This window comes from Chelonoidis abingdonii, chromosome 25 (genome assembly GCF_003597395.2).
Source record: "Chelonoidis abingdonii isolate Lonesome George chromosome 25, CheloAbing_2.0, whole genome shotgun sequence".
Lineage (NCBI taxonomy): Eukaryota > Metazoa > Chordata > Testudines > Testudinidae > Chelonoidis > Chelonoidis abingdonii.
Window position 1 is genome coordinate 6114069 of NC_133793.1, and position 27614 is coordinate 6141682.

At 57.9% G+C, this 27614-nt stretch overlaps 1 protein-coding gene across 6 annotated transcripts in view; it reads right to left on the reverse strand.

The window, feature by feature from the left end:
* Positions 1–27614, reverse strand: part of ADGRB2 (adhesion G protein-coupled receptor B2) — a 168825-nt gene that overhangs the window by 56197 nt on the left and 85014 nt on the right. For 5 of the 6 annotated variants that reach the window (XM_075060782.1, XM_032802674.2, XM_032802673.2 and 2 more), the window contains exons 2-3: positions 17841–18645; positions 229–312 (exon numbers count right to left, since the gene is read on the reverse strand). In XM_075060782.1, coding sequence (XP_074916883.1) covers positions 229–312; positions 17841–18630 — 874 coding nt within the window. In that variant the 5' untranslated portion in view covers positions 18631–18645. The remainder of the gene's footprint in view (positions 1–228; positions 313–17840; positions 18646–27614) is intronic. The other variant, XM_032802675.2, reaches the window with a different exon arrangement.

The following is a 27614-nucleotide window of genomic DNA, read 5'->3' on the forward strand; positions in this document are numbered from 1 at the left end:
GCCGATGATGCTGGAACATCTTCCCCAGCCTGCAGGGGAGGCTGTAAGTCTATTTCCCCCAGATTTCCTGGAGGGAGCACACGCCTGTGTGTGCCCGGACATGATGCCTTACAGGGACTGGCTACCATTGCTTCTCCAGTCAGCACTGGACAGGGTGCGGTACCTCCCGCCCTGGCTATCCATCCCTGGTTTTAAACACCACCTCACCCGCCTTCCCAGCACCATTACCTGTCTGGGCCATATAAACCCCAGGTTCGTCCGCCGACCTCGGCCACTGAGTTTTCACCTTCTGATTCTCTTCCACATCATCGCCTGAAAGGAGGAGAGTGAGACACTGGTGAGAAAGCGAGGGAGGGTGTCCGAGCCCTGGCCTACAGGAGTCTGGGGCTGCTAGAGGGGTCTGTGAGGGCCACTCATGGCAGCCCTACACTGGGGGAATCCTCCCGCCTCCCCCCCGTCACTTGTGGGTCCTTCACGCCATGGGACTGGGGGCCAGAACTGTATTATTATCCTTATTTTACAGACAGGACACAGGCACAGACAGATTTTCACAATTCATCCGTGGTCACAGCGAACTGGGGGCAGGCTGGGAAGAGAACCCAGGAGTCCTGACTGCCAGGCCTGTGCTCTCACCACTAGACAAAAGCCCCATGAACTTCCCTTAATTGCTCCCCCCCAGCTCCTCCCTCCCCCAGCACACAGACCTCACACTCAGGGCCAGGCTGGAGAAGGGCAGACAGGCGGGGAGCAGGCTAAGCCACCTCCAGATCTCCAAGGAACGTTCCTGTCCCCAGCCGCAGACATCACAGCTTTTGCCCTGGCCAAGGAACTTCAGTAACGTGTGAGCCTCTAATATACAGCAGCACACTGCGCTCTGCCTCTGACCGAACTGCCTCACTGCAGGGCACTGCCCCCTGCTGCAGCGGCACTGCACTCTGCCTCTGATTGAACTGCCCCACTGCAGGGCACTGCCCCCTGCTGCAGCGGCACTGCACTCTGCCTCTGATCGAACTGCCCCACTGCAGGACACTGCCCCCCTGCTGCAGCATCATTGCACTCTGCCTCTGATCGAACCGCCCCCTGCAGGGCACTGCCCCCTGCTGCAGCGTCATTGTGCTCTGCCTCTGACCAAACTGCCTCACTGCAGGACACTGCCCCCTGCTGCAGCGCCACTGCACTCTGCCTCTGACCAAACTGTCCCATTGCAGGGCACTGCCCCCGCTGCAGTGTCACTGGGCTCTGCCTCTGACCGAACTGCTCCACTGCAGGGCACTGCCCCCGCTGCAGTGTCACTGCACTCTGCCTCTGACCGAACTGCTCTACTGCAGGGCACTGCCCCCTGCTGCAGTGTCACTGCCCTCTGCCTCTGATCTCTCTGCCTCCCTGCAGGGCACTGCCCCTGCTGCATCATCACTGCGCTCTGCCTCTGACCGAACTGCTCCACTGCAGAGCACTGCCCCCTGCTGCACCATCACTGCACTCTGCTTCTGACCAAACTGCAGGGCACTGCCCCCTGCTGCAGCGTCATTGTGCTCTGCCTCTGACCAAACTGCCTCACTGCAGGACACTGCCCCCTGCTGCAGCGTCACTGCGTTCTGCCTCTGACCGAACTGCTCCACTGCAGGGCACTGCCCCCGCTGCAGCGTCACTGCACTCTGCCTCTGACCGAACTGCTCTACTGCAGGGCACTGCCCCCTGCTGCAGTGTCACTGCACTCTGCCTCTGATCTCTCTGCCTCCCTGCAGGGCACTGCCCCTGCTGCATCATCACTGCACTCTGCCTCTGACCGAACTGCTCCACTGCAGAGTACTGCCCCCTGCTGCAGCGTCACTGCGCTCTGCCTCTGACCGAACTGCTCCACTGCAGAGCACTGCCCCCTGCTGCAGCGTCACTGCACTCTGCCTCTGACCGCACTGCCCCCTGTCACAGCATCACTGCACTCTGCCTCTGCCCCCACGATCGAGGCATACAGCCTGCATCTCAGTACATCACTGTGATGGAGTAGGGGCTGTCTGTGTGGGGAATGGGAGAGCAGGGGAGGACTTTAGGGGATGGACGATACCAGAGCCTGTAACTTGAGCTAGGTAAGGGAGGGGAGAGGGAAGGAAGACAAAGGAAGGGGCCAGCAGGAGGGAAGGAGTTTTCAGTTTGGGTTTGGGGCTGTGTGGGCAGAATTCAGGGTATCCTAAGCTGGGATCCAAGCACCCCGAAAGCCCAGAAGGACTCGATTGAGGGGTCCTGACTGTGCCTGCAAGTTCTGCTGTAACCTGCGTTCCTGTGTCCAATAAACCTTCTGTTTTACTGGCTGGCTAAGAGTCACTGTGGGTTCCAGGAAGAGGGGTGCAGGGCCGGACTCCCCCACACTCCGTGACAATCACCCACTGCCTTGTGTTGCCACTGAGCAGCAATCACAGCATCCCAATCCATCACCTCAGTGCAGGATTGCGCCGCGTGCTGCTCACTGGCACCCTCTCGCTCCATCCAGCTCTGAGCTGGCACCACATCAGCACCAAGCAGCATGAGTTCAGGCCAGACAGGGCTGGGTTAGCTGGGTGCCTTGGGTGGAACACAAGGGGGGTGGGCACAGATGCAGTGACAGAGCTAGAGGTGTGGGGGAGGACGAGGCCTAGAATAGCAGGGGGAGCTGTGGGGCCTGACTGAGGCATTGGCAGAGTTGGGGGCCAGCACTGCAACGTGCTGCTACAGGGCAGGTCTGAGATGCACTGACGCAGCCGCATGGGAGGACACTTACCCAGCCCCTGCACCCACCGAGCCTGACTCCGGGCAACAGCCTTAGTCTCTTGACACTTAGGAGACCCCATGTTAAAATAAACTCTCTAGGAGAAGGCTGATCTTGCCTGTGCCGAGCTGGGCTCCCTTCCCCCACAGAGTGATTCAACCCTTTTGCACCATCTAGTTCGCTGCAAAATCGCTTTGCAGATCCCTGCGATTTCATCTGGTTTGCACGCTGCCCTCTGAAGGCCAGGCAGCCAGCAACGCTCATTGCCCCCATGACCCAGAGCCCCCGTGCAATGGATCTAAGGCACTCCCGTAAGCACACCCACTCCGGAAAGCGGGCACACCAATGCCCGTTCTCCAGGTGCTAACCCCACGGCCAGCCTGCTGCACGCTCGCAGTACTTCACTGCGGTAGCACACTCCGCGCAGCGCAGCCCGGCCCTGGGCCTTCGCCACTCATCCCGGCTGCTCCCCCACGTGCCACGCTGACTCGGTAGCCGAGAAGGGGGCCGCCCGCCTGCCAGGGTTTGATTTGCTGGCGGTGTTCTTTGCTCGCCACCTAACAGATTGCTGCAGCAAGGTGCCACAAATTGATGGCTCGGCTCACCAAAAATAACAAGAGATCCATCAAGGGTGCTTAGCGTGAAATTAACAGGCACGTGGATGTGCTCATCAAAGACGCATGCTAGCCACGGGTGGGGGGGGCGCCTTTTACTCCTAGCCCCCCCTCCCAGCTCTCCCACCCTCCCCGCAATTCATCTTCCTCCCCTCACACCTTCCTCCCCAGTCCACTCCCTCCCCCACCCATAGGACGACAGCGGACATCTTGGGGAAATAATCTCCTCTCTGTGCCATGGATGGTGGATCCCTGCGCCAGCCTGGAGTGGGGGAGCACGCAGACAGGACCACGTTCCCAGTGCAGGACTCCCTCGACCGCAGGCCTCAGTGCCAGAAGCTCTGCTGAGCAGACTCCCTGAGCTACGCGTGTGACGTCACAAGCTGGCAGCATCAGTAGGCTGTTACATTCCTTTGTGGAGCAGCCGATGAAGAGCGACGTGGCACTCAGCCAGTGTGCAGCATGGTCCTTTCCCAGCAGAGGCCCGCCTGTGTAGCTACTGCCAGATGTAGCACACAGAGCCCCCCAGCTTCTCCCCTGGGTGTTCCCCGAGCAGGATGCTTCCCTCTGTGCAGCCACAGGGAGGAGGGGGATATTAAAAAGGAGCCCTCCGTGAACACACAAAGGACATGCAGACACACACACACAGACATGCCAGGACATGCACTGCTGCATGGACAGACACACACATGTGAACACACACAAAGACGCTCATACACATGTGCAGATCGGCATACTGGCTCTAACAACCTCCTCCACTCCCACCCTGAATGGATGCAAGGCCGTTCCCTGCACTACCCAGTCGGCTAATAGGAACCAGGCAGCACCTGGAGTTTTTACTCAGTGCATAGAGCAATGCCAAGCCCTGTCTGTCAAGGAGAGTGTGCAGGTTGCTCCGCTCCTGTTATTCCATCTGGCCCAGCACCGGGTGGTTTGGGGAGGCTCTCCAGCAGTGGCTATTGCTTTCTGCTGTGTGCATCTTCCCATCTGCGGTGCTCCTGGCACACAGCTCTGTCGCTGGCCTGCCAGTGCTTCACACCACAGGAAACAAACAGCAGGGAGCGCCGGCGATGACACTGACTGGAACGAATATCCCGGATAATGGTCCTGGGCAGAGACGCTTGGAAAGTGGAGGAACCCCCCATTCCAGAACTGTTGGGCTTCCAGTAGCTGCCAGTGACGGCCCCACGGCCACCACCCTGGAGAAGCTGGTTTCCAGCAGCAAGAGCTTCCCTCCAGCACTGCCCTGGCAAGGCCAGCTAGGAGTGGAGTGGTGCGAGCTTCCTCACAGCAGTGCCCCAGCAATGACAGCTGAGATTAGGGTAACGTGAACTTCCTCCCAGCAGCGCCCTGTGAGAACGAGGCAGCAATGGAGGGCAGAACCAGGAGTGAACCCGTTTCAGAGGCCCCGCAACCACCACCAAAACTGGACTTGCCAGATGCTCATTCCAGTGCCTGCCCTATACCCACATGAGGGGACTCTTGGCCTCCCCCACCCTGCCTCCCCGTGGGGCAGATGCTGCCGCTAGGTGGATTAGGCACCTGCCCTGTCAGTATCTCTGCTGTGCATGAATCATATGCTGGCCGCTGACCTGAGCGCTGACTGTGCTGACACTTATTGGTGCTATAAAGGGACCCAAATTTACTAACTTTTGCTTCCAACTCAATCTAATCCGCGCCCGAAGGGCTCCTAGGAGCCGCAGGACACAAGAGCGGGGATCCCGCGAAGATCTGCCCAGCTCTGGGGAGACTGGAAGGTGGATAAAGCCACCGGCTGAGGGCGGGTCAGACTGGGCAGAGCCGCCTGCCTCCCCACTCAAAACGCTCAGGAATTATGAACGGCACGGCGAGTACCCAGAACAAATAATAAATTCACTAGATATACGAGGGCACTTTACCCACTTACATCCGACTAAGAAACCAAATTCAATTTCCTTCAGAAAGTACTAAATCCCAGGCTACTGCTCTGCAGAGCCTCCTGCACCAGGGAACAAGCCCAGCCTGCCCCCTCCCTCTCGCGTCCCTCCCCTGCCACTTCCTGGCTCTGCTCCCCCTCGCTCGGGCTTTTCCCGGCAGGGTCTGTACCTCGGGTCTCTGGCTAATGGCTCTCTGCGGAGCAGCCTCTCTCCGCTGCTGCTCTGCCCTCAGAGCCACGGGGTTAGGGCCTGGGAGTGAGGGAGGGAGCTGTGCCGAGGACAGCACTGGAAAGAAAGAAAGAAAGACCGGGATGAGAGAGGAAGACCAAGCAAGATGGACCATGCCTAGAGTCATCTGCTGGGGCCCTAATTTCTCCACTGGGTGTCAGTAACAAGCAGGAAGCTGAAGAGGTGGCCCAGGCGAGCTGGCAGGAGGCAGGAGCACATGGTGACCCCAGGGCAAAGCCTCCTCCCATGGGCAGGACAAGGCGAGGAGCAGAAGGGACAAGGTTCCATGGGAGACGATTGGCTCCCAAGTTAGGAAACGGCAGCAGATTCCCTCCCCAAATCACGAGCGAAGTGATCCAGCCACCTCCGCCAGGGCTGGCACCGCAGCCTGGGAGCAGGCACCTTGCATCAGGGATGCCAAGACAGAACTGATTGGCCATAGGAGCTGCCATGCTCACGAGCCAGAGGAACTACCAGGTATGCCGCGGTGGTGGGTCTCCGTCATTTTGATCTAAATAGTTTAACATGCAGGTAAATCACCCCACCCCAGCGACCTCGGCTAAGTTCATCCAGCCTCGCAAATCCCTTCTGCAGGCCCCACTGGATACTTGGACTCTTCACGTCCTATCCTAAAGCAATGGGACTGTTAAATAGCTACTGCGCTCCGCCCCAGAGGTGGCTGCATTTCAGTGGCGGGAGAAGCCAATAGATTTGGATTTGTCTATAGATTAGAATGGACAGACAGAGGGGAGTTCTAGCATGCTACCCTGAACTGATGGGTGTTGTGGGGCGTATTGCAGGGCAGAAGTTGGCCATGGTGTATAAGGAGCGAGAAAACATCAAGCAGAGGCAAAGGAAGGTAAAACAGTGCAAAGGGGGAGCAATCCCCCAGGACTCTCCAGCCGCGGCGCCCCGAAACAGGGGGCGGAACAAACAAACTGTGACCGTGATTGTCCACATTTGCTTAACCGAAACCCCAGCCAGGCAAGAGCTGCGAAAACCCTCACGCCATGAACAGCCAGGGCTGTGATTGGGCCAAACACAATAATGCACCCACAGAACGCCCCCCGACCTCCATGCACCCTATTAGCCTCCCAAAAACTGTCCCCCCAAAGTCCCCCCAGACTGGGGCCCCAGAGCTCCCCCAGACAAGGGCCCCCAATGCACCCCACAAAACTCCCAACTCCAACTGCCCTGCACACACCCCACACTGAGTGCCAAGCAGCCTGCTCCAGCTGGGCCCCCTTGGCTCCCTGCAGGCAGACCAGTTCAGACGCCTTTCACAACAGGCCCCCGTGTGAAGTGCTGGAGCCCAGAGGTCTCTCCCTGTCCCTCATTTATCTCCATCTGCCCCCTCCTGGCTCGCTCTGAAATTCAACCAGTTCCAAAAAGAAAAAAACTTTATATAAAAAGAAAGAAATTACATAGACTATAAACTAAACACTGCATTAAGAGATCAATACAGGGATATTGCTAATAAGAAAATATGAATAAACAGTCTGATTCAAAAAATAGCCAATTTAAACCAGTCCAGCAATTACACATATGTAAATCCAACTTACAATATCAACCTATTGCTTTCCTTTTGTACTCACACTTGGTAACAGAAGAGTAGAAAGAAGCTTGGAGGTAGAAAGAAAAATGTTCTCACCATAGCCGGGAGAAACAAAAGACACAGAGTCCCCAATTCCCTCCCTGACTTTTAAAAATCCAGTTTTTTTGATTGGTCCTCTGGTCAGGTGTTTGGTTCCCTTTGTTCACTCTTTTCAGGTAAAAGAAACATTAACCCTTACCCATCTATTTATGACATGCCCCCTCCTGGCTCGCTCTGCCTGGGGCTTTCTTTAGTCCTCAGCCTCCAGGGAAATCCGCTCACTTTTCACCTCCGGCACTAAGGGGTGTGATCACTGAACGAGCTGCTCCACCTGTGTGTAGCTGGGAGTACCTCCCCCAGCCCTGCAGACCAGCTCTGGGTGGCTCGAAAGCTGGTGTCTCCCACCCACAGAAGTGGGTCCAAGAGAAGATCTTGCTTCCCCCCACCCATCTCTGCTCAGGGGAAGGCAGAGAAGCACTTAATGCTGACACCAGAGTGATCCCCCACAGGGAAGAAGGCAAGTCAAACACACACCTTGTGCTCCCCCCACCCTCTCCACTGGCTAACGCTCCCCCAGGAAGGAGGGGGACTATCTAGGGCAGCCAGAGATATTAAGACCCAGAGGCCCCACCGCTCTGAGCATCTAGCCTGGCTACCCAGGTGACACAGGCCAGAGCATTTCACCCAGCAGCGACTCCTACCGCCCAGGCAATGACCCTCTGCAGTGATGTATGCAATGGACACAGACAAGCTCAGCCAGCCAGCCTAGCGGGAGATCTGTTTGCTGCCTGATCCAGCCTGCCGTTGGGGTATCTGAGCCCCTCCTGCCCAGCACTGCAGGTATCCTCATATTGCCTCTGAGACAAGCCAGTAGCATCACCTCCTATTTTACTGATGGGGAAACTGAGGCAGACATCGAGCAAAGAACTGTACCTGGTCACACATGTCCCAGCCCACAGCCTCGCCCACATGGCCATTTTTCCACAAGTAACATGGCTCTGGCCACTTCCTGGGGATTGCACCTAGCCCACCCCACCAGGATACGTCTCCCTTTGGTCCGTTACATCTGATCATCCACCCCCTGTGCCCGGCTGCCACCTGCCCAAATCTCACACGCTTCCCTTCTTGTTCATCACCCTGCTGAAGCCAGCTCCCCGCAGCGTGGCGGTTGCCATGGCTACCCAACAGCTTTCAGCCACCTCTGTTTTAACCTGCTTGGCATGGGTGGTGGGACTGGGCTTGGGGGCGGGAGGACAACACAGCCAGCTTTATCTGCCCAGCAGGATTCGCACTCAGCGCTCCGCCCCCCAGCATGCTGGCCCCGCAGACGCGTGGGGAAGTTTGGTCTCCCCCACCGAGACGAAGGGCTTCACGTCTGTGACGAAGTGGGGGATTTTCTTGTATTTTCCTTGGTTTTCCAGTGGGTTGCAGGCAGAGGGGGTGGGACTCAGTGTTTCTGGATGTTACTGGTTTAACGAGGTGAGGGGAGAGGGCTTTTGTTGTTACAGAGGACCAGCGCGGGAACTCAGGACCCCAGCGATGGCCCAGAGGACGGATACCCCAGCGACTGGTGACCTGACGACCCGGAGACCCAGCTCAGGAGTCGCAGCCAGTTTTGGCCAGTGGGAGGACAATGGGCTGTGAAGAGAGGACCCCAGTGACCTAACCAGCCAGTTCCAGTCAGAGGACAGAAGCGAGGAGAGGAGGTCCGGGGGACCCGGTTTAGAACCCTGTTTACCTGGAGAGAAGACAATGGACAGAGGCAGGGCTTGGGGCTAGTGATCTCAGATGCCCAGCTGGGAAGCAGTGGCGCTTGGGGCTGGAGAGGGAGAGCAGGCAGGGCCCACATGGATGCAGGGAGACTGGGATGTGCTGTGCTGAGAGGCCAGGTCTGAGACCCTGAGAGTTTCCTGAGCTGTGTTCAGTGCTCAATAAACCCTCCTGTTTTACGCTGGATGGGAGTCACTGAGATCTAGAGAACAGGGTTGCATCAACTCCTTTGGGGGTGGAGGGCCTGGGGGTCCAGAGCGAGTGGACTCCCTGAGGGGGCCCACGGCGAGAAAAGGGTGTGCTAAGGCTCAGAGAGGTGCGGCTCCAGGAGGTGGAGGGGCCTGACCCTGAGAGAGAGTGGACCCCCAAGAAGGGCTGTCTCACTGAAAGGGGCACCCCCCACGGACCGCACAAGGCCAAGCGTGGGCATGATCTGTGAGTCCGTGACAACATCCAAGGCTGCTGGGAGCACACAGCCCATCTGTGAGCCTGGACCCTACAGAGGAGGCAGCTGGGGGGTGGACGAGACCCGTCGTGGCCATTTACCCTGCTAGGGGCTGCCATGTGGCTCCCACTCCAGCATCCTCTCCATCACACCTTGCCGCCCACTCTTTCTACACCTCCGGATCGGTGCCTCCCCATTTCAGCAGCAAGTGAACCCAAAAATTCAGAGCAAAACCGAAGCAGAATGTGCCGTGCTCAGCTGGCTCCGACACGGGGCCGCCAGAAACACACCAGTCCATGTGCCTGGGTGGTTTAACTAGATCCTGGCCCAGGCTCGCTCCACGGAGCCCTGGCCCATGAGCCCTCCACGGTTAGCAAACCCAGTTCCTGTTCTGCCTGGGCTCAGCTTCCACCCAGGGAGCTGCTGGGCTTCGGTTCCCATGGAGACTTTCCAGCCCCTGTGCAGCTCTTTGCAGATCGGGGCTGCTGCAGAGGGCAGGGCTGGAGTCCCTTGGCAGCCCCTTCCCCACGCCCCCCGGCATGTGATGCTTCCTTTGCAAGCACCAATGTTTTCTCACCATGGCACAGATCCTGACTGTGTTCTGGAGGGAGCCGGCTGTGAACAGGCTCCAGGCGTGATCACAGCTAAAATGCGCCCTCCCCACACACAGCTTCTCCTCCAATCTCCCACTTAACGCTCGCCCACAGCCTCTGGGCTGGCACGGAATTTGCCAGGTTCCTACAGATGATAAAGCTCCATGCAAACGTGGGCAGCGCACAGGTGCCGGAAGGAAGCGTGTGTGTGTGCAGCGCAGGCAGGGTGAGACAGCAGAGTGAGAGAGAGGGTGGGCGGGTGGGTGGGGGTGTGCACATGTGCGTGTGTCTTTGTGCTTGCCCAGGAAATGAAGGCCTGCAGCAGATCCTCCACCGAGAGCCTTCTGCCCTGGCACAACAGCCCAGACCTGTCCAGGGACAGGGCACAACCAAGTAACGACGCGACAGGCAGCTGCATGCTCACCACCGAGCACCGCCCCAAAGAGCTCCCTGTACAGATGCTCCAACACCCCCGGGGGCTGGTAGCCAGGGTGATGGGTCTCACAGCTCTTGGAGCTGGTTTCAACCCCCGGAGGAGCCAGGCCTGGTCCCATCGGGAGCACGCAGGAGCGGGTGATGATTCCCCCGCAGTCCCAGGAGGAATGTGTGGCCCCAGGTCCCTGGAGGAGGCCTGATGAGATCCCGGCTGGGCGTTTGCCAATGCAGAATCAAAGCCCAGCATTCAGCCCCCCGGCCCAGCCTGCCATGGAGAATGTGAAAGACAAACAGGGGGCTATTCTTAGTGGCGTCTCCATGCAGACAGGACTTGGGGGGATGCCAGGTGTGAGTCCCGGCTGGGGCAAGCTAGCGGTTACCAGCCCCAACCCGCCACCTTCAGCTACAGGCCAGCATTCGGGAACATGAACATCTCTGTCCTCTCGTCTGCCGGGATGCCCGCTGCTTCTCCAGCCAGGACCAGGCAGGCTTCCCGCTGCAGAGCATTGGAGTGAGGCCAGCATCTCTGTCACCAGCCGTGGCCTCACACGCATGCACACACACTCATTACACACATACACACACACTCACACTCTTTTCACACGCTTGCTGACACTCTAACAAAGCTGGAAGTTTATCAGCCTAGCATGTCAGTAGCTCTTCCCTCCCCAGATTAACCCACATCTCTGTCAGTTCCCGGATGCGCTGCCCCCTGCTCTCTGCTTGCGCATAGAGAGACTCCCATGCTTTTGTGTTTGTGTCCAGCCTCCAGGTGTATGCCTAAGTGCACAAAAACATGCCCAGCCATGAGTGTCTGAGTGTGCATGAGACCGTGCACTAACATACAGCCATGAAAGGAAAGTGCAGAAGGCAGAGGAGAAGATGCACAAGCACATGGGAATACAAATATGTGCAGGAGCAAGCCAAAGAACACCCATGGGCAAGCTGGAATGTGTGTGACAATGTGCACAAGTGTGCAGCTATGCAAGGTTGAAGAATGTGCGCGAGAGTGAGGGAGCCATAGCATGCACAAGTGTGTAAATGTGAAAAATGATGCATTGTGTGCAAGTGCGCAAGAGTGAAGGATGTGTAAGTGTCAGCATGCCATGCCACAGGCATGTGTACAAATGTAAAAGACAGCGTGCAAGCATGTGAGAATGAAGAGTGCATGTGAGTGTGCAAGAATGTGAGCACACACACGCACATGAGCATGCAGGAACATGCGGCGCTCCTAGAAAGGTGGGAACGCTGATCTGTCCAAGGGATCTGTATAGCAGAGGGGCCTCTGAGCTGCGTGACATGGGAGGACAGGATCACAAACAGGGGGCTCAGGACAGGCATGCGAGGGAGGCAGTGGCACTACATGCTGTCACAGAGTCACTGGGCGATGCTCTGGAACTGCTCCCCACAAAGCCAGGCAGGACTGTGGGGAGCCTCCTCTCCCTTGGAGCAGATTTGTTCAGGGCAAGAAGCTCACACGGCTTCACCTCCTGGGTCTCTCCTTGGAGCATTCAGTATCCTCTGCCCCTCCGTGTGCTTCCCACAGCGAGCCCACCCCGGTGGGGTCCTGGGAAAGCCACAGAGTCCTGCACCCCCACTTTGCAGTCAGACGTGACTCTCAGCCAGCCAATAAAACAGAGGTTTATTCGATGACAGGAACAGGGTCTAAAACAGAGCTTGTAGATACAGCGAACCGGACCCCTCGGCCGGGTCCATTCTGGGGGGCAGTGAGCCAGACCCCTAGGTCTGCACTTCACTCCTTGTCCCCAGGTAGCTCCAGACTAACCAACCCCTCCAGCCCCTCCTCTCTGCTCAGCTCCTTTCCCGGGCCAGGAGGTCACCTGATCCCTTTGTCTCCAACACCTTCAGCTGGCACCTTTGCAGAGGAGGGGCCCAGACCATCAGTTGCTAGGAGACAGAGTGCCAGGCATTTAGGTGCACTGGCTCCTTCCTCTGCAGCAATCACACACCCTTATTCCACCACCTAGATAGTAAGAACTGCCTAGGGGACACTGAGGCACCAACACAGTATTCAGACATTAAGAACATTAAGAACATTCCCATTTCTTCACACATGCCAATGTCCAGCAATATGCCAGTCCAGTCGTGTCCCAAATCCGGCAGTCGATCCCACGAGCAAAGCTGATCGGTCCGGGCACCACATGCTGGCACCCCAGCTCAGCCCAGGCTGTAGCATGCTCTGTGGTGTGAGCTGTCAATGTGCTCCCAAGGCCCAGGCTGTCTCCAGCAATCCCTGCCAACCCTGCCCGTGATGATCCTGCCAATAAAATGAATTACCCCTGCGACTTCATCTCTACAATAACATTTTACATCCAGGTGCCTTGTGGGTTTAATTGAATGTCAAACATAATTTGGCGAAGGTAACCGAGTTCAGGCAACTGCCCTTCCAGAACAATCTCCGCTTGGGCACTCACAGAGGCAGGGAGCCTGCTCAGAACAGCAGCCTCAGAGATCCCCAGGCGGCGCGGGACACGGGCGATCGCGCCATGCAGCTCTGCCAGGCACCCCTCCCCTCGAGACCACCCACCTGCATCTGGCCCAGGACAGTGCTGGCTGCTGGGGAGCTGGCCTGTAGTGAGTTTGGAGGGGTCTCTGCTCACATGGCCACACTGCAAAAGCCTTCACCCCAACAGGCACGGGCTGGTAGCGAGAGACCAAGGACAGACTGCACCATGGAGAATTCCACCGAACTCCAGCCTGCCCTGGGATCCGGAGAGCTCCAGCCCATTGAACATGGCCCATGCTGCGTAATACCCACTTGTATTACAGCAGCAACTGTAGCCTCAGGACAGAGCAGGACCCCACTGTGCCGGGCTCTGCACAAACACACAGCGAGAGACAGCCCCTGCCCTGCTCTCATGATCTACATGGACAACCAAGGGGTCGGAGAAGGGCATATCCTTCCTCCCCAGATGCAGAACCTGAATCCCGAGAGATCCAGCGACTTATCCCCCATCACACAAGAAGCTTGAACTTTTACTGCCTCTAAGTAATTACTGCCTGACCACTCCCCCCATAACGTCCCACAACTGTGAACATTTTTATCCATACACATGGAAAAAACCCTGTTTACAAATAAACATGGACATTCTCCATCGAAATTATCAACACACGCAGGCAGAATTCTGCCCAAGCAGCTACCCAACAGGACAGGTGATACCTCGCCAGCCTCTTCTCACAGGGAGCCCCAGGGCGCCTTTCTGCTGCAAAAAAAATTATAAACAAACACTGGACAGCAAGTATCCAAGCCTGGGGCAGCTGACTCAGGCTTGTGGTACAGGGCCAAAACTAGCAGTGTCGCCGTTCCTGCTTGGTCTGGGGCCTGGACGCGGAGACACCCCCACCTTGCCGGCTCTCGGAGCCCAGCAGGAATGTCTACATCTCTGTTTAGCTTCGTAGCGCAAGCCCAAGCCAGGTGATCCAGACTCAGAGACCCAAAGGGGTTGTTTTTGGCTGGGGTTTGGGAGGGCTTTCTGCACTGTGGATTTGTCACGGAGTCCCCGGGTGATACTTTGGAACTGCTCCCCACCAAGCCAGTCAGGACTTTGGGGAGCCTCCTCTCCCTTGGAGCAGACTATCTCCAGGGCAAGGAGCTCACACGGCTTCCACCATCCTGGGTCTCTCCTTGGAGCATTCAGCACATGCCCCTCCGTGCGCTTCCCCCAGTGAGTCCACCCAGGTGGGGTCCAGAGGGTGCTGCACCCACCCCCACTTCGCAGTCAGACGTGACTCTGAGCCAGCCAGTAAAACAGAGGTTTATTAGACGACAGGAACATGGTCTAAAACAGAGCTTGTAGGTCCAGAGAACAGGACCCCTAAGCCGGGTCCATGCTGGGGGCAGTGAGTCAGACCCCCACATCTGCCCTCACTTCCCAACCCCCTCCAGCCCCTTCTTCTCTGGCTTTGTCTCTTTCCCGGGCCAGGAGGTCTCTGATCTCTTTGTTCTCCCACAGCTTTAGCATCCCCTTGCAGCGGGGAAGGGCCCTGGCCATTAGCTGCCACAGAGACAGAGTGTCAGCCAGAAACTGAGGCACCCACCCAGTATTCAGAGGAAACATTAGGAACAGCCCGACTTCGTCACATCTCGTAACCCTAGACAACAGGGCATCAGCACCCACTCCTGGAACCCTGTACTGTCCCAGGGCAGCCCGAAGCCAACCACGGCGGGACTGCGCAGTCAGCCTACGGTCCCCAGACTAACACACAGACGTCAAGGCAGCCCGCTCCAAGGACACACCAGGGGTGCTGGCTCTCCCAAGCCCTGCAGGGACCTGTCCCCTACCCGTGGGCTCTGCAGGGTCCAAGCGCAGATCCGCCCAGGGAAAGCATCTGCGCCAGGCCACCGGCTCCTAGCCTTCCATCTAAATTTGCATTTGAAAAAAGCACACCGAGATCTCCCTTGGAAGGAAGCGGTTTATAACCACGTGGCTGGAAGAGAGCAGGGATTATTCGGAGGGATTTGCCCAGGAAGGCATTTAGCTCTGGATAGAAATGCTGAAGCCCAGTAAAGAGCCAGTAATGCCACAGGCGTGAGCCGATGAGAACAGCAGGAAGCAGCATCCCAGATAAGGACAGGGCCCTGCCAAACTGCTCCGCCGCCCTCCCAGCTAGCCCCGGCTCCCGTCAGGCTGGGGGAACATCTGCACTGGCCCACGGGGCGGCTACTCCTGGCCACAGCTCCCAATTCTGGCACCAATTCGGATCTCGCACAGTTTGATTTACACAATGCTGCCGATCCCCTCCAAACACACAGAGCCCTCGTCAGCCCGATGGTCCCTACCCCTTAAAAAGCAAGCACTCAGCTGAGTGCATGAGCCAGCAGGGCCACTGGCCAGAGGGCTCCGGGGCCCAAAGGGCCGATGCACCAGCCAGCTGTCACTGAAGAGCTTGGCAGGGGAAACAAAGAGTCCAGAGTCTGAAGACTGCGTGGGTCCGGACCAAGATGCACTGGCAGAGCAGTGGGGTGGCCCAAGGCTGGAAGAGCCGGGGGCGCTGTGGGTCCGGACTGAGATGCACTGGTGGAACTGGCTGGGGGAGGTCCAGGGCTGGAAGAGCAGGGGGTGCTGTGGGTCCGGACCGAGATGCACTGGCAGAACTGACTGGGGGAGGTCCAGGGCTGGAAGAGCCAGGGGCGCTGTGGGTCCGGACCGAGATGCACTGGCGGAGCTGCCCCAGACTGGCTCGAAGGGTGGGGGCAGTGGCAGATGCAGACTGGCCCTGGCAGAGCTGGGCACACACACCCCCTCACACGTCTCTGCGGAGTGGCTCAAAGCAGCAGGCATCCCACAGTGTGGGCCACCCAGCCCTGCTTTGCCAGGGCCGCGAGAACCAGCCCAGCCATCCAGCAGGGACGCTCTGGAGCTTTAATTTCACTTTAGGTTCATGAGATTCTATAACAAGCAAATGGCCTCATTCCTCCTGGTTAATAGCCCGCAGAGCTCTGCCGCATGCCTTTCTAGCCTGGCTGGAATAACAGGCACCTGCCCCGCTGCAGTCAGGGGTAATTTGTCACAGGAACGGTCATTTTACCTGTCAATTGTTTGCTGCCGTCTCCACCAGTGCAGGATGACAAGGCTCCTGCCCCAGGTGCTTCAGTCATCCAGACAGCCGCGGCAGCAGCAAGGAGCTGGGGAGAAGTCCCCAGCCTCAGGAGGGAGGGCAAGGGCTGTGCTACGTGGGGCAGGATCAACAGGGAAAGGCTCTAAAAGTATTTACATTCCCATTGCCGGAGGGAGAAGGGAGGAGGAGAAATCTCCATGGCCTGAATTCACTCATACCAGGGGTAAGTTGGGGCGGGGGCGGGGGGGGGGGCAGAATTCTGGGGCCTGACTCAAGCCCTTGGATTCCCATCTTTCCATTGACTCCAGTGAATGATGCAGCCGCCGGCGGGGTGCAGGGTGGATCCCCCCACTCACAGCCTCTCCCCCCCTCCCCCCCGTGGCTTTCCCATGCCTTCTCTCGGTGTGCCAGATGATGCCCCGGATCCACCCCCGTGAGGGGAGCGCAGAAGAGATGGGCAAAACTCCAGCTCCCTTTAGGGACGCAGCTGCCCCGTGGGGCCTTTCGCTCTCTCCTGCTCGCAGCTGAGCGCCAGCCTCAAGCCTCCCGCAAAGGCCTCTGAGAGGGACTGTTCTGATGGGGATGAGGGTTCCAAGGCCTGGGATTCAGGAGAGGCTGCTGGGTCAGCCCAGGGAACTCACGTCAGCCAGGCAGTGGGATGCAGGTCTCAGCACAGCAGAGATGGATGGGAAATCAGCTGCTGATCACGCCCACCGACGCCCAGCCAAGAGGGAAGATGGTGCCAATGAGATCCCCGGCCCAATGGCCCCCATGCCATGGATTGGGAGGGGAGGGGGTAAATACAGCATGTGAACTGCAAACTCCTCCCCACCTTGTGCAAGCGCCCCAGGGAACCTGCTCTGGGAGCAACTCAGCCCTGAAGTCCATTCTGCCCCCTGCTGGATTTAGCACCACACTGCATGTGGCCTTCCCCATTCCACGCCCCCGTCCCCCGACCATCCCAGAATCCAGCTGCCAAGGAGACAGGGGAGCCGCTCCCCTTCCCGCTCTAGAATGGACGGCACCCGGAGCAGCCCATGCAGCCCACGCTGGGCACAAGCAGTGCTGGGGAAGGTGCCTGGGGTCTGTTCTAAGCAGCCTTCAGGTCAGTATGTTCGATGCACCCTGGGGGAAGCGCACGGAGCCACTGCATCCAAGAGAAAGGCCTCAGAGCCTGCCCCAGAGCCAGGAAACCACAACGGGTAAAGAAAGCTGGCGGAGCACTGCAAACCGATGTGCTCAATGCGGCCTAACCATCAAACCTTTCCCCTTCGCCAGCCTGACGCCAGACACCTCCGCACAGCCAGGGCGCAGGGGTGCCGCCGGGGCCATCTGGGCAGACTCACCATGCCCTAGTGCACCCCAAAGCTGCCAGGTCCCATCACACTACAACCTCGAAACCCAACCAGAGCATCGCAAAGCAACACATCGCACCCAGCTGGCGGTGCAGCGGCTCCTCTGCACACACCCCCTGCACACACACCTGCTCCGGAAGCCGGGGGCAGAGACTGGAACGGGGCTCGAGCTGGATTCCTTCCAGGCCAAGCAGCAACATGAACTCGCAGCAAACCAAGGGCAGGATGCTAACGGGCCAAACGCCATTGTGGGCGTCACTCGGGTGGACTGGAGCTGAGTGCTCTGGTTATAAACCAACTCCACTAGCTCCCCGTCTCCGCTCAGCACAGACTGGAGCCAGACGGGTCACTTTGCCCCCTCCCATGCACTAGCCCACGGCTGTAATCACTACAGATGACGACTAGCGTGCACGAGCGCCAGAGTGCTAACAGGGAAAGTAGATTCCCGGAGGCGGAAGGGGCCAAATTCCATCCCCCTCTCAGCACCCAGTGATCAAATGCAGCCCGAGCCGGCTGTGGCTCCATTACTCTCAACCCCCCGCCCTCCTCCAGGCCCCGGCAGCCCCTTACCGTATTTAATCTCCGGCGCGTATAAATCATTCGCATTCCCAGAATGCAGCTCGGTCACGCAGCACTGGCTGCTGCTCGTGGCGGCCGGGGCGCCGGCTGACGGCAGGGCATTGGAGAGAGTCTCGTTTTGCCGGGGCACCGGCGGGACCTCGGCCTGGCAGCTGCAGCTCGCCTGGGCAAGGCCGCAGCGTCGCGCCCCCTGTTCCCCCAGCCGCAGACACTCCTCGAACCAGCGGCACAGCACCCCACAGGTGAACTGGCTGGAGTTGTTGTTGTTGATGAGCAGCACCTCCACGAAGCGGAACTCCAGGGCGTCGGGGGCCAGCAGCCGGGGCGCGGCCTCAGGCTCGGCGGCCAGGCACAGCTGTACAAAGTTCTTGTCGAAGTGCAGGAAGGTGATGGGGCTGGCACCCTGGCACAGCTCCAGTCGGGCCTCCTCTTCCTCCTCCCTGTCCTCCTGGCCCCAGGGGGGTGGCCCCGCGTCTCCCTGCGGGCCGCAGGTGTAGTTGGCGAGGTAATGGTCGAGTGGCAGCACCATGGGAGAGAAGTGGGTGCACACCTGCTCCTCCCGGTTGAACTTGAGGTACAGGGAGTACTTGGTGGGGTCGGGGTTCTCCAGGGTCCACGAGCAGCCGGTGGCAATGGTGGGGAAGAGGTCCTTGAGCGAGAACGAGCCGTAGAGAACCCCGGAGGCCAGAGCTGAGCAGGCGCTGGGAGCTGGGTCGAAGCCCCACGTTAGCCACAAGAGAGACGATATTACAGACAGTAAGAGGGGACCAGCAGGGGTCATCCTATGTCATTTGCCCTGCAGGAGGGAGAAACAGACAGACAGATAGAGCCTTACTGAGCTGCAGCAGAACAAGGAGCCATTATCGCAGCAGAGCACCAGCGCTCCGGAGTTTGGGTAGTCTCTTCCAAGTGCTCTAAGATCCATATCCTTACCCATATTGCTGTGAAACCTGGGGTGCCTCGTGGGCGCGTGCAGTAGGGTTAGTGAACTAAATTTGGGGACATTTGAGCAAGGGATTCCTGAGATACAGCCCTCCCCAGATATATACATTACGGCAGCCTGAGCCTGAAGCTATGCTCGATGTTGCACAGGCCAGTAACAAAGGGGTTTGGCCTTGCCCAGGGCGCGCAGCATCTGCTCTGCTGGCAGGTAGCGCAGCCAGTCAGCCTAGGGGAGGACAAAGGAGAATTGGGCAGGGGAGCGGTAGAGCATCCAATCCTGAGCAATGCCAGACAGCTGCATCTGTGGGCGTCACTGCACCAGTGGGACTGAAGGAGTTAAAGGGGGCAGAGCTTTATGACTCTTGAGGGGGGTGATTCCCATCCAAGGCCCCCCAAGTCTGTCCATCCCAGTCTCCGTCTCCGCCTCCCGCCCAAGTCACACACCCTGCCATCCCCCACCCAAGAATCCAGCAGCTCACGTAGTAGCGGGGGGGGGGGGTCCCACAGCTTCCCCTTCGCCCCCAAGGCTGGCCAGGGAGCATGGAGCTACGGAGGGCACCTGGCACTGACAAGAGGCGCCAACTGGGGGCTTCCTAGGGGCTATGGGGCAGGGACTTTGGGTTTGCTCTGTGCAGCACCGAGCGCGACCAGGACCTGGGCCGTGGCTGGGGCTGAGGAGTGAGAGCAATACAAATAAGAAATCCTGCTCCCACTGGGTTCTAGTTCTGACTCTGCAGGGAGTGGGCGGTGAGGTGAGAACAGGACATCTGGGTTCCCGTCTGGGGGCCAGTCTCACCGTTTCCCCATCTGCAATGGAGCAGATGCCGCAAGGCGCCTGGGAGGGCAGCTCGTGTTTGCCAAGCCCTTGGTTAACCCTTCGCTGGAGGAGAGTGGAGGACAGCCGTACTTTCCTCTGAGAGCAGGAGAACATCGGCCATATTTCCTCAGCGCTAATCCCAAACCACAAACCAAACCCCTGCGGCTTGGCCAGATGCCCGCTGCCGAACGGCCGGCGTTTCCCTGCAGCACCCAGCCCAGTACAACTGACACAGATGGTGACAGACCCCCTTCTCCAGGGCCATAGCCTCTGCCCACCAGCCTTCACAGACCCTGCTTTACCGGCTCACAGATCACCCCATCTGAGCCCCTGCCAAGCACAGGTCAGAGATCCCCGGCCACTTTCAACTCCTCGGTGCCAGCCCCATGGAAGTGTGGGGCTCACCCTGCCCCAGCAGCTCTTTCTGCTCCTCCGGGTGCAGGGAAACAGAGATAATTCACACTTTATGCCCACTATGGACATGCGTGCCCACATGTTGGCGTGGTTTGTAATGTGGTGGCACCAGGCCTTTGGGAGCCCTGTGGGACCATGGCACTGCTCCAGGGGGGCTAGGAAGCAGAGAGAGATTCTCCATGGCGAAGAGGCTCTGAGATGATCCCAGCAGAAACCCCTGCCAGCACAACCAGGCAAGGGAGCGTCCTTCGTCCAGATTCACCCTGGCTTTCCCTGCTCTCCACACCAGCTTCCTGGCGCTGCCAATGGCCTTCCGGGGGTGTGAGCGCCAACTGCCTGCCTGCAGGCCAAAGGGCAGCTGATGGGAGAGACCAGAGTGTCAGGGACTGGGGAGGATCCCAGTCTGACAGCCCAGCAAACAAAGTGCTCCTGCCCAGAGTGGGTGCTGGTACCTCAGGCTCCCACTGGGTCCCTAGGGCTGTTGTGCCCCTGGCACAGAGGCAGGCAGTGCCAGATGCCCAGTGCCTTGTTGGAAAGTCTCCATGACTGGAGTTTCCCCACTCATCTCCCAGAGGGAAAACTTACCCTGGGATCTCTGCTCTGCATCTGCATCTACTAGAGTGGATAGAAAACCTCTCATGGGACACTGGGACATTCACAGCCCTTCCCCCCAAATGCAGCTTCCCCGGCCCAGAGGCAAGACCGAATCAGAGGCTGCCCGATGCTCGCCTAACGCAGAACCGCCCAGCCCATGCCATGGCAGAGCCTGATGCAGCTATCTCCTGCCCCATCACTGATTTTGCTAATGGCATACAGAGTACACTTATTAAGTCTGCAGATGATACCAGAGCGGGAGGGGTTGCAAGTGCTTTGGAGGATCGGATTAAAATTCAAAATGATCTGAACAAACTGGAGAAATGGTCTGAAATAAATAGGATGAAATTCAATAAGGACAAATGCAAAGTCCTCCACTTAGGAAGGAACGATCAATCGCACACATACAAAATGGGAACTGACTGCCTAGGCAGGAGAACTGCAGAAAGGGATCTGGGGGTCATGGTGTCACGGAGTCTGGCCCTGCACCCCTCTTCCTGGGACCCACAGTGACTTTTATCCAGCCAGTAAAACAGAAGGTTTATTGGACAGCAGGAACACAGGTTACAGCAGAGCTTGCAGGCACAGTCCGGACCCCTCCACTGAGTCCTTCTGGGGGTTCAGGGTGCTTGGATCCCAGCTAGGATCCCCTGAATTCCTCCCCATAGCCCAAACCCAAACTGTCCTGCCTCTCCTCCTCCGGCCGAAAAAAAACCCTTTGTTTCCTTCTCCTCCGCCCAGCAGCTCCCCCTCCCCCCTGCCGGCTCACATTACAACCTGACTACCTGTCCCTCACCTACAGACATCCCCTGCTTTCCCGTTCCCCACACAGACAGTCCCTACTCCATCACACATGGTGCACCACAAGCTCAATATGAATCAACAGTGTAACACTGTTGCAGAAAAAGCGGACATCATTCTGGGCTATATTAGCAGGAGAGTTGTACCACACGAGAAGTCATTCTTCCGCTCTACTCTGTGCTGATTAGGCCTCAGCTGCAGTTCTGGGCGCCACATTTCAGAAAAGATGTGGACAAATTCAAGAAAGTCCAGAGAAGAGCAACAAAAATGATTAAAGGTCTAGAAAACACCTAGATTGAAAAAATTGGGTTTGTTTACTCTGGAAAAGAGAAGACCTGGGGGGGACATGATAACAGTTTTCAAATACATAAACGGTTGTTACAAGGAGGATGGAGAAAAATTGTTCTCATTAACCTCTGAGTACAAGACAAAAAGCTATGGGCTTAAATTGCAGCAAGGGAGGTTTAGGTTGGACATTAGGAAAAACTTCCCAACTGTCAGGGTGGTGAAGCACTGGAATAAATTGCCTAGGGAGGTTGTGGAATCTCCATCATTGGGGATTTTTAAGAGCAGGTTGGACAAACACCTGTCAGGGAGGGTCTAGATACTTAGTCCTGCCATGAGTGCAGGGGACTGGACTTGATCACCTCTCAAGGTCCCTTCCAGTCCTGTGATTCTATGATCCAGGGGTGCAGTACCGGTGTCAGGGATCGCAGGGATGGTATAAGGGCCATGGGGAGAGGATCCTGATTGGCTGATTTAAGATCTAGTATAAGAGGCAGTGGTGACAGCCCTGGAGAATTGGGGGCTTTATGCACATAGTGCCATGCAGGCCGTGACAGCGCCAGCCTATCCCACGTCCCAGTGGGCACTGCCCACACAACAGGCATCAGCTCAGCACTGGAGGGCCCAGCTGTCTCCTCTGCTGAGCTTGGCTAGCACCAGCCAGGCTGGCATCTCTAACGAACTGTGGCCAGCTCTGAACTGGGAGGTTAACAGGCTCCCAAACCACCCGGCATCATCATCAGAGCCACCTGGCACCAATTATAGCAGCACGGCCCTGGGGGAAAGGAGGGAGAGAGCCGGGCGAGCGCTGAGAACAGTCCCCCAAAAAATCAGAGAAAACAGGCGCGTCCCCCTGCTAAATACAGAACAAAGGAGGCAGCATCTGCTTGGCAGAGGAACAAGCCAGGACCTGGGATGCAGTCACCTCTCCCTCCCCCCAGATGCAACAGGTACCAATCAGATCAGCAAGACAGTTCTGGGTCAGAATATCCTTAGCTTCTGGGGCCATGGCAACACACATGCACACTCCCACTCCGCCTGCACACACCCCACCTGCACACACACACACTGCCCCTGCCTGCAAATGCGCTGCATGCACACACCCGCATTCACACACACGGCCACGGACGGACAGCAGAAAGTCCCCTCCCCACAGCCCTTGGTTTGCTCCAAACTGCTGCACACGACATAATCACTGCAGCCTGTTAAATGTTCACAGGGCGGCTTTAGCCAGGGTTTCACTGGCTCTGTCAGACGCTCCCCGGGACAATGCTCAGGAATCAATGCGACACGCTGGCTGCATCTCTCCAGCCCCCCTCTGTCCCTTCCCCTGACCTTCTGCAAAGATCACAGGTGACAGGTAATTTGGGGAGAGAAGCAGGTGAGCAAGTGCCCCCACCCTATTCAGCAATGTAATAAACTGGGGCAAGAGCCCTTTTAATTAACAGCTGAATTTGGCACAGCGATCAGGGACGCCGTGACGAGCCTGTTATCCTGAGCTGCACTTCGCAAGCTGCCATGGCCGTGCAGGAGGAAACGGGTAAACTCGTTCCCCTCACCATCCCAGCAACCTTGCTGCTGCTAGGTCGCTGGTTCAAATTCAGCCCAGGGCAGCCGGGTTACTGGTGGGCGGCCCACGTGCAATGAGGCTGCTGGGTCTCAGTCCCATTCACATCACGGTTGGTGCAAATTCCCCACCTCGATGGCCACGGACTGGGTGAGCTAGAGATACCTGAACTCCTGGCAGCGAGGCGCTCAGCTACAGCGGATACAGAGCTCACAGGGAACCAGCGGGCTGTCCCCAGAGTCTGAGCCCCCTCCCCATGGGAGAGCAGGGAGGGGATTCCAACTCCTCTTGCTGGAGTGGAGAGGGGGCAAAATGTAGCCAGTATCTCTAAAGGTCTCAAGCAGATAGCCACATGGGGCTTGTGATAAGCCGGGGGAGAACAGACCGAATGCTACCGATTTTCCTGGCTACTCCCCACATCCTGTCCCGAGGGAGCACAGCAGGGACTGACGGATCGAAACCTTCTACCAAAGACTTTGGGGCCACGACAGTGTGGGGGGCTCTCTGGAGTCAGGACGACACCTCGTCAGAGCGGGACTCTGCGAGGACACATAGGCTCCTGCGGGCACCTGTTGTACATTAACTAGGAACCAACGGATCATTAAAAACATATTTCTTGGGAATGATCCTAGAGCTGCAGCTGCTTCACCTCAAACGGGAATTTAATAACTCATTAATAAAATAACAGATGGCAGCTGCCTTATTAAATCAGGGCGGAAGAGTTGCTTTTAAGAGGGACTTTGCATCTGCGACGTGAGCTGGGCTGACCTCGGAGGCTGCAGCAGGAGCCCACGCGTGATCTGAGATACAGCCAGAGTAGCGGGTAGAACGCTAAAGGTGGGAGATCCAGGAGGGAGGGGATCTGGGGGAGGAGGTCGGGGCAAGGCAGGTGAAAGTCACGCCGGTGCGAGGATGAAGGTTTGCTCTATCTGTGCTAGCGCAGCGCTCTCAGAGCAGAGAACAGGGACCGTTTCCAGGGTCCGATCTCACAAGAACCACCAGCATGACGCACCTGCCTGTAATGTGCAGCTGTAGACACTCTGGCTGCTGCAAGTATGTCAGGACAGGAATGGGGAAGCCAGCATGATTGCTGCAGCATTGTGTTTGCAGCGCCAAGGGCTCAAAGCTAGCCGGAGTCCAAGGAGCTCTGGTGGGGCTGGAAATCGCTGCCAAGCATGGGGCCTGGAGCAGAGGACCAAACCCAGCATGCTGGAGTCCTCAGCTCGTGGGTAGATGGGAAGGAGCTGGATCTGATTGGAGGTGGGAGGGAGTGGGAAAGTGCCCCGGAAGGCTGGCTGGTTTGGTGAAGCTTTGAAGAAGGATGCGAGACTCGTGACTTCATGGCAGAACTGGTGGGTAGGATGGGGAGCCAAAAAAACAGATGGTTTTGCAGAATCTGGGTAGCTGGGGACTCTTCCTGCAAGGTGCTGGCCCCATCAGCACCTGGTGATTTCAAAAGGAGAGGGGGCCACACAGCACCATGCAGGATAGGGCTGGGGGGCTGCAAAAACACTAGCAGGGGAGGTCTAGATCTGGGTCCCATGGGATCCAAGGCCCCCTAGAAGAGAGGAAACAGACTTACTGATTACGTGACCCTAGGGAATGCATCTATCGAGGGCCCGCTAGCAGCAGCCACATGAATCCCAAAGGAGCTCTGCTTTGGAGCCCAAGACTGCACCTCTCCCCTACATCCTTTGTATTCATGCAGCTCAGCAGCTCCCCCCAAGACAGGGTCCCTCATGGGGAAAGAGGATCCTGGTCTCCATAGTACACTGGTTGGCGTCAGAGTGCTACCAGAGCTCTCGTAACTCACTCATGTCCGCAGACTTTCCCACTGGGCAACAGCATTACTCCAGCTGGACACGTGGGGAAACTGAGGCACAGAGGGGCAATGTGACTCCCCCAAGGTCACAGACAAGCATAGTGGCAAGAGAACTCAAGAATCCCTTTGAGACATACGTCTGTGCACCCATCCAAACTCAACCCCAGCCGCCACCATCTGAGACTTAAGCCCCAGCCAGTGGCTGGCTGCTCACAGGCCTAAGTGAAAAGAGCTAACGAGCACACGGCACAGCAATACTATTATGAATTATTTGTACTGCAGGAGCACGTAGTGACGCTAGTCACTGGCCAGGAGCCTGCAGTGCTAGACTTTGTACAAACACAGATGGTCCCTGCCCCAAAGAGAACAGAACCCAGGAGTCCTGACCCACAGCACCCGCCTCTAACCACCCCATACTAACTTCTAGGGAAAGTCACAGAACCCACGAGTCCTGACTCGCAGCCCGAGATGCCAGCCACCAGATTGAACTGTCTTCCAGAGAGCAACAGAACCCAGCCGTCCTGATGCCCAGCCTCCTACCCACACTTCTGCAGGGCCGGGGGTTCAACTGTGCACAACAGAGCCCCCATCCACCCGGCACACGTCCTCATCAGCCTCCACGCAGCTCCGACTGCAACTTTGCTGCTGCGGTTTCCACAGGAACAAAACTTTTTGTTCTCCGGTGTCGTCCTCGCTGTCTCTGCACCAGCCAGGAATGCGGGGGAGTCGGCACCACCTCCAGGGAGCAAATCAACTCCATTTCCTCGCCTAGTCTCCGGAACCACTGCTGGGTGGGCAGATGCCAGCCAGCCCTTGCCAGCTCCTTCTCCCCACCCACCCGCCAGGCCTATTTCTTGGCCTCGCAGTCTGTTTGCCCAGGCCAGTCTTCCGCTGGCTCCTCCCTCCCAGCTGGACCCCGGGGGCAGGGACACAGTTGTAGGCAGTACCCCTTGCTTGGCCATCAGGATGGGAAAGACACCTCTCCCAGGGAGGAAACACACTGGAATAAAAGCTCCCCGAGCTGTATTATAAGGGTCAGTCGCCAGTGCCAGCCATCCCAATGGAGGAGTGAACTCATCCACAGCTCAGCAGGGCAGTCCCAACCCTCGCCCAAGGGACCCCATCCAAGTGACTTCTGGTTCAGCCAATGACTGGACCCTGTCTGCTGTCAGGGCAGCGCAATACCAGCTGCTGCGTGAAGAGGCTCGGACCACAGCAGCCTTCGTGCTGGGATTGTAATCGATCACTAGTGGCTGCTGCTCCCACCCAGCGCACGGCTGAAACCAAGATGTTCCATCGTGTCACACTGCAGCACACACACTCCAAGACGAGGGCTCTGGGCCACGTGACCCCTGCATCCGTTGTGTCATGACATGAGGATGCTGCATCACGCTACCCCTGCACTGCAGCAGCCGGACGGTGCCCCGCATGACCCTGCATCGCGCGACGACGGCGTGACCGCTGCTAGTGACAGTGCTCGTGCTTGTGAACATGATGTGGCATCGCACGACCCATCTCCCTGGCTTTGCAAGACCCTGCCATGTCACGCAGCTGCATCACGACACAAGGCTGCTCCCCCACGCCACGCTGCAAGAGGAGACATCGCCATGGCGTGATGCTGGCACGCCGGGAGAGGAGAAGGCCACGCCACACAATGGCACGCCCCGACCCACCCATCACATGCCATGTGTTTGCCCCACCAGGCAATGGCCGGGCAGGCCCCTTGCCACCCCTGATGGCTGGACTTCGGGTGAGAGCAGCTCAGGATAGGCAGAGCCTTGGAGTCTCCTGTCCCAGGTTGTGCAGTAGGCAGAGGGAACCTCCATGCGACAGCTAACGAGGCAGTGATGCAGCTCCTCGTCCGACAGGCAGGCCGGCGCTCAGGCCCACGTGTGGGGAGAAAAGTGCTCCCTCGGGGGCATGATTCTCCAGCTTCCCAGCTCTTCGTTTTCATTAGTTCCAGCACAGTGAGCCCTGAGCGTTTATTCTTCCTGACATCTCCGTATTGGCACTGCCAGGGCCAATCCTGCAGGCCCGGCAGGAGGCACAGGGTTGGGGTGGCAGGGTCCCGGTGCAGGAGGCGGTGGGCCCCGCCCCCATCACCATGAGGGAGGGTGGGCAGAAGGGGGAGCCAGCCACACTAGAAAAGCTGGGAGGGCATTCATCAGGAGGGCTGCCTGAGAGCAGCAGCTGGAGATCTACCAAGTGCCCCTCCCCAGGGGACCATGTGCACAAGTCCTGGCCCTGTGAACACTCGGGGTATGGCTACACTTGGAATTTCAAAGCGGTGCCGCGCCGTGTGAGTGTGGTCGGAGCGGCAGTGCTGGGAGAGAGCTCTCCCAGCGCTGCACGTAAACCACATCCTTTACGGGTGTAGCGTGCAGCGCTGGGAGCCGCGCTCCCAGTGCTGCCGCCCTGATTACACTGACGCTTTACAGCGCTGTATCTTGCAGCGCTCAGGGGGGTGTTTTTTCACACCCTTGAGCGCAAAAGTTGCAGCGCTGTAAAGTGTGAGTGTAGCCA